Source organism: Ziziphus jujuba, chromosome 4, assembly GCF_031755915.1.
Source record: "Ziziphus jujuba cultivar Dongzao chromosome 4, ASM3175591v1".
NCBI lineage: Eukaryota > Viridiplantae > Streptophyta > Magnoliopsida > Rosales > Rhamnaceae > Ziziphus > Ziziphus jujuba.
The window spans coordinates 9,727,501-9,745,790 of record NC_083382.1 but is presented as its reverse complement, the minus strand read 5'-3'; the positions used below and the strand labels follow the sequence as shown (position 1 = coordinate 9,745,790).

At 30.1% G+C, this 18,290-nt stretch overlaps 1 protein-coding gene across 1 annotated transcript; it reads right to left on the bottom strand.

Moving 5' to 3' along the window:
* Positions 1 to 11,822: 11,822 nt before the first annotated feature.
* LOC107416778 (7-deoxyloganetin glucosyltransferase) lies at positions 11,823 to 13,795 on the bottom strand. The gene is made up of 2 exons (XM_016025307.4): positions 13,167 to 13,795; positions 11,823 to 12,858 (listed from the first exon to the last, which is right to left on the bottom strand). The coding sequence occupies exons 1-2, from the start codon at positions 13,729 to 13,731 to the stop codon at positions 11,918 to 11,920; spliced, it is 1,506 nt and encodes a 501-aa protein (XP_015880793.3). The 5' UTR covers positions 13,732 to 13,795; the 3' UTR covers positions 11,823 to 11,917.
* Between the last annotated feature and the right edge of the window lie 4,495 nt (positions 13,796 to 18,290).

Genomic DNA, 18,290 nt, shown 5'->3' with positions numbered 1-18,290 from the left:
AATTTATTCTTCTCTGTGAAATGAAATCTCTATATGTACAATTTGAAAGATTCATCCCTATGCGCATGAAATTAATATGGTGGTACCATCGAAGGTGGTCGCTTAGTGGAAAGAAACCCTTTAGCCTTCACATGTACGAGTTCGGGAGTTGAGGTTCGAGTTTTGATAATCTATGTTATTGTCTTGGATGGTCCCATACTATAATGCCGCATGGCACAGGATTACGGTCTGATGCCTATGATACAATCAGGAGGCATCTTCTTTTTTCTTTCAATCACAAAAAAAAACAGAAAATTAATATAGAGGTTTCAACCAAAAAATAATAATAATAATATAGATGAAAGCATATGCAAATTATGTCATGATTTGTTTTTTTTTTAATCATTGTATGATGAAATTAACTATGCTCTTGTCTTGCGACCGAGCTCGTAACCGAGCTGGTTAAGGCCACGCCTTTGTTCCATCCTTGTTCAGGTTCGAGTGGCAATGCGGCTATGACGGCAAAAAACTACCAAAAAAAATACTTTGCTCTTGTCTCACACTTTAATCAAATAAGATATAGAAAATTATAATATGATTATCAACTAGAAAAAAGAAAAAAGAAAAAAAAAAAAGAAGAAGAGTAATTATAGCAAAAAAAGAAAAGTTAATTTTTGAGGTATATCGATTTCCACATGCAATAAATTAGTACCCTTTCGATGAGAAAAACATAATGAATTTTTTTTTTTTTGGGTAAAAAAAACAACATAATAAATTTTGATATCCTAATTTGCTATCTTATGCAAATATAATTGGCTATTGAGCCAACCTTTCGGAAATCGTTTTTTCTTTTACAATTATATATAACTAGCTATGGCAGTAATCAATTTTATATGTGAAGTAGGTAACTGGCTTACAAAGCTAATTTTTGCCAATAATAAATTATACTATTTATTTACTGATTTTTGTAGTGAGATTCTTAAACTACTCTATAAATTTTTGGTTAGCTTATTGGACTAACGGCAGGTTTGGTGCCACGTACTAATCCATGGTACTGTATCACATTAAATACTACCCGTGTTTGGCTTTCAAAACACAGAAATCGAGGAGGTTAAATGCCATCGGATCCACAAGTTTCTGCACAAGGGGAGGATTCGAAGCAAGTTTTTATTTATTTATTTTTTGGGTACATGGGGCTTGGTTTTGCTTGTGCACATTTTCTTTTTTCGTTTTTTTTTCAAAAACTGCTCCCCTTCTTTTTTTTTTTTTATTATTTCTTTTTCTTTTTCTAGCTTAATATAATAAAATCCATGTAATAACTATAAAAAAAATTATTCAAATATTTTTAATTTGTAATTTTTGTAATGTTAAACTTTCCAATAATTATTTTAATAATTAATGTTTTTAAATTTTAGATAATGTAAATATGAATGACAAAAAAATAATCTCAATTTAATATATAATAAGTAATGTAATTATTTAGAAAAATTGACCATAATAATACAAAAATCAACTTAATTTATTTTGAACAATGTAATTTTTTTTTAAAAAAAAGGTGAATATTGATAAAAGATTATTTTGTTATATTTTTAGAAATGTAATTATCTAAGAGAATTATTAGAATATATTAATATTCCATTTTATTTTGTAAAAATTAATTATTTTATAAAAATGTATTAATATTCCATTTTATTTTGTAAAAATTAATTATTTTATAAAAATGTATAGTACAATACAATCAGTACCAAACAATGTATAATATTACTACAATACAGCATCATACATTATATTATAGGTCAGTCTAGTGCAACAAAATTAATATAGCATAATACGGCATACCAAACATGCCATAAAGGACGTATTCTCTCATAAAAGTGCAATTAATTCATTCCCATTTTATGAATCTAAAATTAAATATATATTATTATTATCTTGTTGTGTTTTAAGAAAAATAAAAGAATAGATCATATGACTAATATATGACTTTTGTCTTTAAAACACAAGAACGTCTGCATGTGCATATACAATATATTGTACACAATTTTTAGGGCTTAAGGGCAAAATTGGTTTTTTATTTTTTTTTTCTTTCCCTCCCGGTGAATGCATATTGGTTTTGTTTGCTTTGTGGGGTGAGAACCACAAAAAAAAAAAAAAAAAAAAAAAAAAAAAAAAAGGAGGGTTGGAGAGGACAGTGTTTGTTAGTAGCTGGGTGTTCAAACTTTGAAGAAAAGGAACATTGAATTTGAGGATTAATGACTGCTGCAATGGAAGGTAAGTTCCCTAATTTTCTATTTATCACACACACTTTTTATTTGTGTTCAAACTTTGAAGAAAAAGAACATTGAATTTGAGGATTAATGACTGCTGCAATTGAAGGTAAGTTCCCTAATTTTCTATTTATTACACACACACACAAGTAAAGTAAAAAGGGGGTTGGAAAGGACGGTGTCTATTGGTAGCTGGGTGTTCAAACTTTGAAGAAAAGGAGCATTGAATTTGATGATAATGACTGCTGCAATTGAACTTCTTTAATTTTCTATTTATTAAATATAGGCTATGACCATGCATGTGTTCATCATGGGAAATCTATGCTAAATAATTTATTATACTTTGCATGATATATGTTCATGCAATTAATTATTGTTTTTGTCATTTTTTTTCCCCCTCATAATTGACCTTTTAGCACGGCTGATACCCATTTTCCATCAGACCAACTGGCTACTGATTGACTGTTAGAGATACTTCCTGAATGCCATCGTTAGCTCATATCTAACTCTCACATGCAGTTATGACAGCTAACCTCTTATTACTTAGCCAGCTCATATCTAACTCTCACATTCTGACAGCTCACCTCTTTCTGTTAAACTTTGGCAGCTTATTACTCAGCCAGCTCATCAATCCGTGTGACACTCTTATTGACCAATCATAATGTACAAAACCTGTGAAGTGTTAGCTACGCGTATAAATATACAGAGCCTATCACTGTATTCATTAAGACAAAAATACGAAATAATAATTCTCTAAACTGTTTTTCTTACTTGTCAAACTTTCTCTCAGATTTTCTTATCTTCCAAACAATCTCTCTGGTTCTTCTTGTTGAATGAATAGTCTCTCTCTCTTGATCTCTCTTGTTTCGGTTTTTTCCTAGCTTTGAATTTCTATCTTAGTTTTTCTAACTGACCACTCAACAAACTGGGGATTGAAAGATACCCATATAAACAAATGCAGCTAAAGCATTGAACATTCACTACTAGAATTGCATTGATAAATGACGCAATAAATGAGTCGTATAAAATAAACAACGACATATCGCACGGCGTCGCCTAACATTCTATCGCCTGTCTTTTAATATTTAGCGACCCATATTGACTTTTAGCGACGTATTCTATCAATCTACTTATAGCGATGCATTATTTAGCGACGATTCACAACAATGTTGCTAAAAATATATTAGCGATTGTTTCACATAGTATCGCTAAATATATTAGTCGCTAATGAGTCGCCTATTTAGCGATGCATTATTTGTTAATGCGTCGTCCTTTCTTTTTTTTTTTTTAAATTTTTTTAAATTTTATGAAAAGTGATTAAAATAGTAAAAATATAAAAATAATTAAAATATAAAAAAAACAAAAACTAGCTTCATCCAAAATAATTAGAATACAAAAAATTAAAATAAATATTTTGTAATAACAAATTAATTATCAAATATTAAATATCATCTCATTGACATATTTTTACATAATTTGTAAGATATTGTATTTTTCATAAAAAAATTTAATATTAATTAAACTTACATGAATGCATACTCATTGACATGGAAGTTGACGTCCTCTTGTTGACAATATTACATCCTTGTACTCCATATGGAAAAATTAAAAAAGTTATTAACATTTATGCAAAATAAATAAAATATTAATCATTATTAAATTTGTAATTTAGTAAATGAAAATTTAAAGAATATTACCATTGTTCTTAAGATTTGATGAGGTACATTTCTCCCCTCACAGTCATTACAAATATAGTCACTCTCACATTCATCCTCATTATCATTTTCATTGATACTTGGCAACTATATGACAAATGGATTGTGAGCCATCGTAGTATCTCCAAGAACATCTTCTTTAACAAAAGTACGATGTTGTGGTGAAGTTAAACTAATAGATCATCTTGAATCAAGTTGATCTTCAACATAAAATACTTGTTGATCTTAGCAAAACAATGTCAAGTAATATCACAAACAAAATTTATATAAAAGCAAGATTAATAAAACTCAAAGAACCTAACTTGCAGTTAAAATGAAAAAAAAAAAAAAAAAACAACCCACCTCATGTCTTCGCCAACCACAAAAAAAAAGAAAAAGAAACTCACGTAAATGATGAAGACAAAGAAAGATGAAACTCAGAAAATCACGAGGGCGACACAGAAAAATCTAGCTTCTCGGCCGATGACAATGTAGGCAAATGAAAAATAAAATCCGAAATATCTCACTCTTCAAGTCTCTCTTAGATTGCTTCTAAATCTAATATCTATTAGGTAGTGTACTTGATGTAGTTTTAAAAAAGAAAAAGGGATTCAAAGGAGTGTGTAAAAATTTTAAAATGCGCCAAAAATTTTCAAAAAATGGCAAAAACGCACATTTTCTCCCAATTGCATTTTTTTTTGATTAATTTTTTATTTTTCATCTACAAATAAAAACTGAAAATATTTCTTAAAAATGCGAAGCGAAATATCAAAGATTGCAATTTATTTTTCTGTTTTTCAAGTACACTTTTATTCTTTATAAAATTTGCATGTCTTTCAAAATTTTTGTTTTTTTTTTAATTGAGAGAACAAGCGACGCATTCTCTTCAAGAAGGGGCCCCTGTTCTTGAATTTTTGGATCAAGCGACACATTATGGTCGAAAAGCGTTGCCTGTTTCATTTTTTTTTTTTATATTTTCTTTATAATCTTTAAATAATTTTTTAATTGTCATCTACAAATATATTCATGTAGCAATTCAATGAACATAAATTCCACTGATCTAAAAATAGAAAATAGTTTTGTCAATGCTCTTTTCAGTTATTCACATATATGTGTATAGACGAGACACAAAATATCTCAAGATCTAATTTGAGATAGGGTACCGAATATAGAATTCTAATTCAACAAGCATTTATTGACAAATTTATCTACATAAGTATGTTAAATGATCTTAACTTTCATTTGTTTGTGGTCAATGATAGTTTACTTGTTTTTAAAAACTAAAAGTCTATTAAATTGATTTTTTTTAAAATAAAAAATAATTGAAGAAATAGGCGATGCAATTCCATTAAAACGCGTCGCTTGTTCCATTTTTTTTTAATCTTTAATTAGTTTTGTTGATTACTCATCTACAAATTAAAAAAAAAAAAAGCATACTTGCAAAATTAAAAAAATTACTAAAAACAACTTTCAATTTGAAAAAAAAGTTAAAAATTGGTTGCGTGAAACGACGATACAGTTGTTGACAAATGCGTCCCCTTTTCGTCTATTTAGCGACTTTTTCTTAAAAGACTGCGTCGCCTAAAACTATATTAGCTAGTTTTTGTTGTATTATTACATCCAAATTATTTGGTTTGGTGGTGTGGTAATTTCTTGAGAGTGTAGGAAGTCCTAGGTTCAATTCTTGTTATGGCCCTATTTTGATTTTTTTTTATGGGTTTCTAAATGTTTAAACAAAAAAATTGAAAAAACAAAGAAAAAGAAAAGGCGACGCATTTGTTGAAGAATGTGTTGCCTGTTCATCTATTTGGCAACACATTTTTTAAATAATGTGTCGCCTAACACTATATTAGCTAGTTTTTGTTGTATTATTACATCCAAGTCATTTGGCCTTTTTATGGGTTTCTAAATGTTTAAACAAAAAAATTGAAAAAAAAGAAAAAGAAAAGGCGACGCATTTGTTGAAGAATGAGTCGCCTGTTCATCTATTTGGCAACGCATTTTTTAAATAATGTGTCGCCTAACACTATATTAGCTAGTTTTTGTTGTATTATTACAACCAAGTCATTTGGCCTAGTGATGTGGTAATTTTTTGAGTGTGTAAGAGGTCCTGGGTTCGATTATTGTCATGACCCTATTTTGATTTTATTTTTTTTATAGATTTCTAAATGTTTAAACAAAAAAATTTAAAAAAAAAAAAAAGAAAAGGCGACGCATTTGTTGAAGAATGTGTTGCCTGTTCATCTAATATTTTTACTGGTTATTTTTTGTTGAAATAAAATTAGATTGTTTAAAAAAACTAAAAAAAAGTAGAAAGTAAAGGGAAGAGAATAGGCGACGCACAATCTAATTAGTGCATCGCTTGTAACATATAATAAAAAATAAATAAAAAAACAGCTCGGTTATGTTACTCTAATATTTTTACTGCTTATTTGTTATTAAAATAAAATTAGATTGATTAAAAGAACTTAAAAAGAAGAAGGTAGGAGTGAACAGGCGGTGTACAATCTAAATAGTGCATCGCTTGTTAACTATATACTAACAAAAAAAAAAAATCTCAGTTTTGTTACTCTAATATTTTTAGTAGTTATTTATTATTGAAATAAAATTAGATTGTTAAAAAGAACTTGAAAAAAATTTAACAAGTAATGGGAAGGTAACAGGCGACGCACAATCTAAATAGTGCATCGCCTGTTACCTCTATTAAAAAAAAAAAAAAACAAAAAGATAAAAACAAAAAAACCAGCTCAGTTATGTTACTCTAATATTTTTACTGGTTATTTATAGTTGAAATAAAAGAATACTATTAAAGAGATTTGTAAGAATAAGCTATACAAGAAAAATTATATAATTGAACAACAACCTTGTATAATTAAATTTTATTATTATGTAAACATAGATTCGTGGTTGGTATTCATTTTTCATGAGTAGCATTTAAACGTACAATACAATTCAGATAAAATATACACGCAGTATTAATGGCGACTCTGGTCAGCTTCACATTCAGCGATCTTTAACGGATATGTCGTGTGTTTTTTGTTTTTAGCGACCTTTTGAGGTCAACAGTTTTTAGATGTGTCGTATATTTATTGAATTTTTACTAATGCATTAACCTCAGAGTCGTGGTTTTGTTTTTTCATACGCATTTGTTTCGTAGCATCACTAAGTGGGTATCACTAGATATCAATTTTCGCATAATGATTATGATTTACAGGAATCTCAAGTTGTTCAACTGTAGGAACGACGAACATCGTGAGCCAGTATGAAAAGACGCAAGTCACTAAAGAAATATGAGAAGAAGAAGTAACTTGTACTCTCATTGAGGTTTTTACGAAGGTCACAAAAATGGTGCTAACAAGTTTTTGTTCGAACTAATTCACAAAGTAATTATTTTTTCCTAATTTTGACGGTGGGAGATTAGTCGTTCCCTAAGAAAACAGTAACTTTCACTATTAAATTGTTTTCACAGCAATAAATATAAGTAAATAAATAAATGTACTTCAAACATATAAATTGATATCCAACATTTTGATAGTCTTGTTAAAAAAAATAATAATAATATTATAGATATTAAAATATTCATCAAATTTATTTATTAAATGTAATATATTGAGATATTATTGATTGAAATATTCATATAACCTAAATATAGATAAATGAACCTTAAAAAAAAAAAAAAGTGAATGAAAAAATTAAATCAATTAAATATTGCTAAATTACCTATCATGTAATATGATAAACAAAATTTAGTAAATATGATAGGGATAGAGATAGCAAATAACCAATATACAGCAAGTGACATGTACTGAATAAATTTAGTAAATATGATAGAGATATATATGTTAAATATTTTATTAATTAACATATTACTATAATCAAATACTAAATAAGTGAACTTTTATAAAAATAAATGTAACTGAATAAAAGCTAATCAACTATTGACATGTGAAACTTAATATATATATGTAGACATTTATTTGGTACTTTTAGTATTATTATGAATGAACAACAGTAGAGGTACCAACTTATTTACTAAGATGTTTACCAAGTAATAAAATGTTATTATATTATGAGTTATTTTTAGTCATTTGTCTTTTTAAAAGATTCACAACAATTTGGAGGAGAAATAATTTTACCTAAGTTGAGGGTTTTGAAACTCGATTGAAGATCTATTTTTAATGATTTTACCATTAAATCAAATTTACAAATGCGATTTATCTATATTTAGGATTATTGAAGTTTCAGTAATAAAAGAAAAATATATTACCATATTGTATCATCTTAATAAATATCTTAATAGATTAATTAATATCTCAAACATTATTCATTGAATATTAATATATTATTTGATAAATATATTAATAAATTGGCCACGGCAGGGCATGCCCCCCCAAAGCTTTTTATTTATTTATTTGAAATATGTATTTATGTGTATATATATATATATATAAATTAAGGAAAAAAAATATATTTGCCTACCCTAATTAAAGAATTAACTTGTATATCTACATATATTATATTTATTATTTTAAATGATAAACTCTATTAGTTAAAAATAAGACATTATTTAAATTATTGTCTTTTTTTTTTGGTGCAATTTCAAAAAGAAATGATTAGTGAAAAGCTTTCATATTTTTATATTTATTCTATATATCTATAACAAAATTTACTGAATATTTAGCTCAGTTAATATTTTTAGGAACTTTCGCTATTCTATTTGGATTTCCTCATTTTCTAGTTATTATTAATTATTTATTTATTTTTTAGTGTGCTCTTTTAATACGATTGTACTATTTTGTTTGATATTTAATTCTTGTGGGCGTCTCATTCCATTTGAATAAATAAATAACTTTTATAACTTGTATTTGAATAATTTTTTAAAAACAGAACTCATCTTATTTCAAAATAAAAAGGATAGATGCAATCTAAATGATATATATGAGAATTATACGAAATTGTTATGTTAATAAATATTTAATAATTTACAATAATGCTATATAATATACTTTTTCCTAAAAAAGAAAAGAAAAGAAAGACAAGCTATGGTTTGATCCTATTTTTATGCTCCCCCTGGACTATTCTTTTGGCTCAGTCCCTTTCTAACATTATTTTACTAATTTATTTTATTTTATTTTATTTTATTTTATTTTTGCTATACTCTTTTTTTTAGACCTGACAATTCGTGTTATTGGGTCTGTTCGTGTCAATTTTTTTAAGAATTGTATCAAAAATGTCTAATCCGAATACAACTCATTTATTAATCGTGTCAGGTACCTAAAACATCAACCCGACCTGTTTATAAATAAGTCAACACGACACGACCCGTTTAACATGATTACTTTAACGGATCGTATTGACTTATTAACCTGTTAATCTGAAATTGACCCGTTAACCCAAAAATTAACCTATTTATTTTGTTTTATTAAAGATTTATTTTTTGTCTTTAAAAAATTAATAATAGAAAATTGTTTTTATAAAGTTTTTAATTTATAATATTTTTTAGTTATTAAATATTATATTATGGATAAAATTATAATTTACATTGGTTGTAATAGGTATATAATCATGTCAGATTGAAATTGATACGTTTAATAAATGGGTCATAACGCATCAATTTCGAATTAAATGAAAATGACACGATTAATAATTGTGTTAAACGGATTGATCCGATTATGATCCAAACCCATTTATGATAAATCCAAATCTATTTATTTCGTATTATTTTCGAGTCGTATTGCCATGTTATGACCTAGATTGTCACCTCTACTTTTTTTTTTTTAGCTTTATCCATCCCAAAAAGAAACTACAAAAACAAGCCACTAGGCTTTTCTAAATGGGAAAGGAAAACCAACCATTGCGAAACCTATAATTTACTCTTTCGGGGGGCCCACTCATTACTACTAGGACTGTATCATCAGGCTAAATGAAAGTTGTGGACCTTATGAACCCACAAGACCAGATCTGAAACAAGGACAGACAATATTTTTTAGTTATTAAATATTATATTATGGATAAAATTATAATTTACATTGGTTGTAATAGGTATATAACCATGTCAGATTGAAATTGATACATTTAATAAATGGGTTATAACGGATCAATTTCGAATTAAACGAAAATGACACGATTAATAATCGTGTTAAACGGATTGATTTGATTAATGATCCGAATCCATTTATGATAAATCCAAATCCATTTATTTTGTATTATTTTCGAATCGTATTGCCGTATTATGACCTAGATTTTCACTTCTACTTTTTTTTAAAGCTTTATCCACCCCAAAAAAAACTACAAAAACAAGCCACTAGGCTTTTCTAAATGGAAAAGGAAAACCAACCACCATTACAGGCTCTCTTGAATGGGAAAGGAAAACCAACCATCGCCAAACCTATAATTTACTCTTTCGGGGGGCCCACTCATTAGTACTAGGACTGTATCGTCAGGCTAAATGAAAGTTGTGGACCTTATGAACCCACAAGACCAGACCTGAAACAAGGACAGACAACTTCACAAGGCCCAACTTTATTCTATAGCCTTTTTCATTTTTGTTTTATTTATTTATTTATTTATTATTATTATTATTATTTTATTACTATAGCATTTTTCTAATGCAATTTTTTTTTATTTTTTATTTTTTTTGCTGCTGAGATTTTTCAGATGCAGCTATATGTTTTCAGCTTTGAGTAGAAAATTAATTTGACAAACAGTGATTAGGTCAATTGAGGCTTACTTTGAGTATTATTATATTTATCACTATATATTATAATTTATATATATAGGAAGGGAGATTCAAACTTTGAATCTTCGTTATACAAAGTTTCTAACAGGAAAATCTATAAACTCACATATATCCTGAGCCGGGAAAATTTTATTATTTGGAAGTAGTGCATATACAAAGAATACCGAGAGGTATAAGTATACAAAGAAGTAAAACAATATGTAGAGAGTCGGGGTTACAGAGGATACTATAATTTCTCCTAAATTGCAGGAGCAATATTTGTCATATATCTTTTATGATCATTGACTATAGATGGACAATGTTTTCCACAAGTATTCCTCTGATCAGGGACTTTATGAGGATTGATTTCATCCCTTGTATATGGCTCATTGATTTTTGGAATGGTGTCTTTAATGGGATTATCTATGATTTTGGCAAGGCCGGTGATATTGGCATGTGTATATTTTGCATCTCTTTCTATTATAATTGTAATTGTCTTCTAAAAGATGTCAATTTCGTAGAAATGTTTGCCTTCATGACTTGGATTATGGCAGCAAATGAATTATTGGTTTCTTTTCCTGATCATATTTATGGACAGATGAATTTTATTTTTTATCGGATTAAAATAATTTTTACTCTAAAAGAAAAGGGAACGTTTCTCAAATTCACAGCCTATAAGCGCAAGGGGCTTACCACTAACCAATTTCACTTAACCAATGGAACATTCAAACAATATATGATGGATCATGCAATTTGTTCAATTATCAAAAGATGTGGCCGTATATTATAAAAGTTGACAGATTAATATAACTTTATTATATAACATGCATGCGTATTATCTAAAATTTGATTAAAAAAATTAGTAGCCCTTGTATTGTTGAAAAAAAAAAAAGAAAATGAAAGAAAAGAAAAGAAAACATAATTATTAGAATAGTTTGTATATAAGAATTGTCAGTGGCAACCTGCCAGGGAAGGCCCTTAAGAAGAAGTAATTTTTATATTTAGCTGTTTTCAGAAATTTCTTTAAAGAATAAGAGGTTTTTTATTTTATTTTTTATTTTTATCTTATTAAATTTTATTTTAAAGCAAGTCCATTAATTATTAGCAGAGAAGAAGGAGAATATATAGAATTTTAATGAAGAAAAAAATTATAGATCTATCGAACATATACTTTAGATTAAATGAAATAAATGAACTAGGAACCCAGTTGCATGCTATTGAATTGAAAACAACAAGCAAAAACAAAGATACAATAACAATTAAGAACAAACATGCTTGACCAAATTGTCCAAGTTTACTGCTGAAGAACCATTTTGACCACATGCCTCTTGGGCCAATTTCTTCCATTCCAAGGCTTTGCTTTTCATTTCCTTACCTCTTTCTCCCTCCATTAACTCTCTTACAAGCTTCTCTACTCCATCTCTTTTAACATCATTGTCAATCTCCATTCCCACTCCCCATTCCTTGCAAATAAATCTGCAATTCGTTGGCTGGTCCGCAAAGAATGGCCAACACAACATAGGCACTCCAGCGGATAAACTCTCAATGGTTGAATTCCAGCCACAATGTGTCAAAAACCCTCCAATCGATGGGTGATTGAGGACTTGTTCTTGTGGACACCAACTTGCTATAAAACCCTTCTCTTTAATTTGGTCTTCAAATTCACGTGGTAAAACAGCTTCACCACCTATAACCAAGTCAGGCCTAATTACCCACAAGAATGTTTGCTTGCTATTTGCCAGTCCTAAGCCGAACTCGACGAGTTGTTGTGGTGTCAAGACCGTTATGCTGCCGAAGTTCACATAGAGAACCGAGTTTGGTGGCTTGGAATCGAGCCACTTGAGGCACTCAGTTTCTTCTTTCCATAGACTGTATCCAATTTGGTTGGAAGAGGAAGAGGAAGAGTCTTGTGATATGTGATTGAGAAGAAGTTGTAGGGGCCCAACGGCATAAATGTTTGGAGTTTCTGTAGACGAAGAGAGAGCATCCAAGACTTCAGGTTCGAGCTCATAGAAACTATGTATGACAAATGCTGAAGCTTTAGGAAGTGTATGACATGCTTCCAACATGAAGTTGAACATGATGTCCTCTGGATTTGTAGTCAGGAGAGACGTCGAGATATCCCTTAAACGGATGTCTTTGATTCCGGGAATCCAATCAATAACCTTGTCCAAAAACCCATTTATTAAACAAGCCTCATCTGCATCACGAACAGTATAAGCATTTTTATGTGGTCATAAAATCACAATTGCTATACCATCAATTATCATTGGTGATGCATTGGCTTATGGTTTTCTATTTTCAGCTACATAATTGTGTATTATTTTCTTACTGCAAATTTTTTTTTTTTTTTCCTTTTCTTCTCTTTTTATTACTGTTAACTAATACTAACAAATATTTGAATCAAGCAAATAACAGAGAAATTAAATGAAAAAAAAATAAAAAACTAACACGTTACAAAACTAGACATAGTTAATCCATTTGTAATGGATTTTCTTATATCATCACCTTTTAGTGGGGCTAGTCCTTTTTTTACCAGAGCCGGTAGCTGACTGTACGTCATGAAAACACTTGCAGCTATTGTAATAAACATTACAACAGGAATCCCAAATTCTTCACCCGCACCGATAGTGAACAGCATGAGACGATCCGAAACAATGCAAGTCACGGGAGGATTATTATTATTATTATTGTTATTTGAAGAAGAAGAAGAAGAAGAAGAAGAAGCACTGCCGTTAAGCTTTGCAAGGAGGTCAAGAAATGGAGGCAAGCTTAAGTTTTTTCGAATGGAATCACAAAGAGAAGGGATATCCTGAGTTACTTCGAAATCAGAAGGTGGGAGGCCATCGGGAATGGTTTCGAAGTTGAAGTCAGGGAAGCCGTTAAGAGAGTCTGGACCAAGCGATTTGAGAAAACGATAGTGGTTGAATTCGGTATTAACGAAGGTTATGTGAAAACCTTTATGGTGGAAAAGTTTTGCTAATTGAAGCATTGGTTTAATGTGGCCTTGGGCTGGGTAGGGGACGAAAACTGCATGAGGCTTAGGATTTGATGCTACTTCTATGCAAGCCATTGGCTTGATTGTTTGGGTGCTGTGATTTTGCGTAACATAATCAGTGTTTATATATATTGATAGATTATAGCATCTATATGCCTGGTTATTGCTCCGGTGTTTCTCTTATGCTGCAATTCTACGTGGCACAAGACCATTAGCGTGAGACCTATGATAGGAGACCTCTCTTTATTTGACTAAAAAAAAAAAAAAAAAGAGGAAAAAAAAAAAATTATATCATGCTGCTGCTTTGAAGTTGCGTGGCTATAAAATTTTGGTTGAATTATAAAAGCATCCCATAGTTAAAATTTTTTTTCACATATATCCTATCACGTGGTTTCTACCCTACTTAGTAATGATTTCCTACAAATAGGATCCATTAGAATTGGACAGCTATTCCGCGTTGTGCTTTTCAAATGAAGTAATGTTATCCTGGTCCTGCTGGACACGTCTTATTTTTAGGAAGCTTGATTGGGAGGTTTTTTTAATCCTCCTGTTTTTCAGAAGCCTGTTCTTATGATATATTCCCTTTCTTTAATGAAAATATCATTATTTGCTTAAAAAAATAACATAAAATAAGCAGCCACCTTGGTTGTGCTAGAAGAACACCAGCAATCTGCTGGGGTGGCCATAAAATCTCTAAGGGATTCTGGCGATTCTTCGATGCTTTTTTTTTTTTTTTTTTTTTTTTTTTGGGTTAATGCAACAAATTAGAGAACGGCTGAAGTACTTTGTGTGTATTACTTCGATTAATATTGCACCAAATCATTGGTTAATTTATTGACCAGAGAGGAATTCCATATTATCGTGTACTGGAGCTAGGACATTTGGACATTTGATTTTCAAGTGGAATTGAATGAGTTTGTGCTTGATCTGAAAGCACCGTGATTTGGTCTAAAAACATCCAGAAATTCGTGAACACCTTGAAACCCATGGCAAATGTAAAGGTGTTTGGGTGTTCCTTTCAGCTGGTTTTTGGTCCAAATTGAACCAGGATTCCAATCGCTCAATCTTAGACAAATTGTGCGTCACAGTATAGCTGGAGATGGTGACTGGAAAGGCCATTTTTCGACAGGTCAAAATTAGTCGTGTGACCCAATTTGCTGCAAATGGATCAACCCGCAAACACCGATTTTTTTTTTTTTTTTTTTTTTTTTTTTTTTTTTTTTTTTTTTTTTTTGGTGCTTTGGAGACACGGTTTTATGACAACAAAAAAAAAACCCGAAAGATGCAACTTTGAATAGGAGTTGGCTATCGAGCGACTCTTCTGGGTTATAAAAACAGAGAAAATATGAGGAAAAGTAGTCAAGGATAAGTAGCCAGATACATCGTTCTTTTGGCACCATTTGCACACAAAATTTGCTAGAAAATTATGATCCCTGGGTGACCAAACAAATTGAACGAACTGCATTTTCTTTGCCAAACTTTCAATGTCTTTAAAAATTCCTTCCGCAGCCCAGTGTGTGCTGTGAGAATTGGGATTGTTTAGTTGAAAAATCACGTTCCACGCATCAGAAATGCAGCAAACCTTAGTAGTTTTGCTCTTCAGCTAGCTTTAAAGCCTGTAAGATTCCACAAGCTTCTGCCACTTCTGGATTATCCGAGTTAAAATGCACTGCCTTAATTTTTTGCACTTCACCATTGTGGTTTCTTGCAATGACTCCAATCGTGCTTCCTCATTCCTTAACTGCAGCATTTGAGCTAATTCTTATGCATTGAAGAGGAATTTTTTTCGGAAGAGCAAAGCTTGCTCGTTACAGGCAAGCAAGGGTGGTAGCTGGACTTGTCAGTGGTAGCCTTTGCCTCTTTGAAACGGTAATTGAGCCACTCCATGGTACTATCTAGAGAGAAATTGGTTTTGTTATATATCTTGGAATTTCGGAGTTTCCATATTTGGTCCATGATGATTGTGGCATAGAGAAAGAAGTCTTCTCTGTCATTTGGGTGCTTCGGTAACACTCCTGCAGGTCTACTCAGCAGCCTCAACTTCTTTTCAAAGGTCATTTTGAGTGATCTGATCATACGAGACTTTTACATTTTGTCTTTCCATATTACACAGCCCCATCCTTGTAATTAGATCAAGAACGACCCCTTCTTTCTTTTGGGTCTAATACAACACCAATGCGTATATCGCGAGTATTTGTTTTTATTTTTTCTTTGTTCTTTCATTGAATACTATCTACTATTGTTACTTGTTACTGGACGACTAATCAATTCCTTAAAATGAAAAAAAAAATTCCAACAAAAAACATTTTCTCCAACCAAAAACATACTTTTTAAAACGGAACATCTAAGTGAATCCTACGAATATGATAATCTCCTTCATAAATTATTGGAAATCAAGAACCCGTCAGATTCACATTTTACCTGATCCTCAATCAATAGTTCAAGTCACACACTCCCATAATCCATTTTATCTTCGGAAAATTCACTTCAACTATGAGTGTCAAAAAAATAATACATTATTACATTTTTGCGGAGTTGAAGAGAAATAGATTTATTTCAATAATTTTTTTCTTTCTATTTTGAGTGTCTTTCTCCTAAGATTGAGAGCAGTAAAATAAAAAAGTATAACTATAAAAAAGAAAAAAATTAGAAAATATATAAAAAATATAAAATTGATTTATAACTTTATAATTGATAATTGTAATTTATTATAATTATATAATTATTTATAATTATAATAAAAATATATATAATAAATATATTATTTATTAATTATAATTAATTATAATTAATTATAATGTAATTAATTTAGTTATAATATAATTAATTTATTATAATATAATAACTAAATAAGAAAGAAAAAAGAAAATAATAATAAATAAAAAAAAGAATCAAATCGCACTATCTCGGTAATAGGTGAATGCCTCTTTCTCTCCTGAAGTTGTCGGAATTATTCGCAATAAGATATTGGCTACAATTGAAAAGGTCTTATCAATAAAATTTCCATTTATTCCAGATCTAGACATAGGCAGAAATCCATTCTATAATTTCTTTGAATTACCCTTCGTGTTGTGAGAAAATAATCCCCCAAACAAAGGGAATTGGACAGTACGAAATAACATAAAAACAGACTTATTAAAAAAGAAGACCTTTTACTCAAATTCTTTCTTTTTCTTTTTGACAGGAATCAATAAAAACTAAGAAATATTTGAATCCGATTCTATTTCATTCAAATGTAAATATAGTAAAATATACTAATAAAAATATAGTAGTAATATAATAGTAGTAGTAAAAGAATGAAAGGAACTATTCCTATTTCATCAAAGTTGAAGAATCAAAGAATTTTTCCTTCAGATTAGGATAATTAGAGAAGTTTTGATCGAATTATGATCCAAAGAGAGAATAAAAAGAAGCGAATAATCATTCTATGATGGATGAAAATAGACTAACTGTCCATTTTGTGTTGTGTGTATTGTGTGTATAACGGGTAGATGCTATACAATCAAATAGAAAGCCCCAAGGGCGCCGTATTCTAGGAGCCCAAAATATGTGATTGAATAAGTCCTCCTCTATCCGTTGCAGGTCAAGGACTCCTTCTCCTTCCCCTTCTTCAAATTCCGATTCGTATTGTTCATAGAGAAATCTCTGATCAACGATAGAACAAGATCCATTTTGCATCATATCTAAGGGATTCCTTGGTTCGGGCCGAAGGAGCAATGTCACTCGATCATTATCAAACTGGCTGCAATCTTTTTCTGTCTGTGAGGATCCCACCACAACGCCTTCTACTTCTAATAGGCCATGAACTAGATCAGAATCATTCTCAACGAGTCCATAAGAAGTGATCCCATTTTTTTCATCGAGTCCGGGTAGAGACCAAAGGTCTTGAGCGACCGATCCGGCAGAACAACTCAAAAGATAAAGAAGTATCGTTAATTTCTTCATGCTCGTTCCAAGTTTGAAGTACCATTTTTGCTTTTTCCATTTTCTAATTTTTTTTGTTGAGTTCTTTAAAAATAGGTTCAAAAACTGAAAGGTGGTTTTGGGGAAAGCCAAAAGGCAGTTCAGTTTCCATTCCCCAAACTGTTAAAAAACAAAAATCATTTTTTTTGTCCTTTCTTTTTCATTGGATCATTATAAGTTTTTTGTAGCTTCGATTTGTGCCAAGGTTTCAGACGAAAAGGAAAGAGGATCTTTGTCTGAATAAGGTCTGTTAGCCAGTTTTTTGGAAATTCTGTTTCTGATAATTGGACGCCATTATAAGTACATTTAATATGCATTTCTCTATTCCAATCCTTTAAATCCTCAGACTATTCGAGAAATTGAAACAGTAGTATACGTATAATATTTTTAACTATTATCAAGAAGGGTAATAGCATATTTTTTCTAAAAATAGATTGGGTTACTAACACAAGACCTCTTAGTATTTGAGCATATATAATATTATCCCATGCTTCTGCTATTTCTATACGTGCTTTTTCTCGTCTTTTGTCTTCTTCTATTTTGTCTTTTTCTTTGTTTTTCTCAGTGCCTTTTGGCTTTTTTTCTGTATAATCTGAAATTGTTAATTCTGTGTTTTTCCACATCCAATTTTTAAAAACCATTTTCATCGGCTCAGAGATATCAAAAGAAAA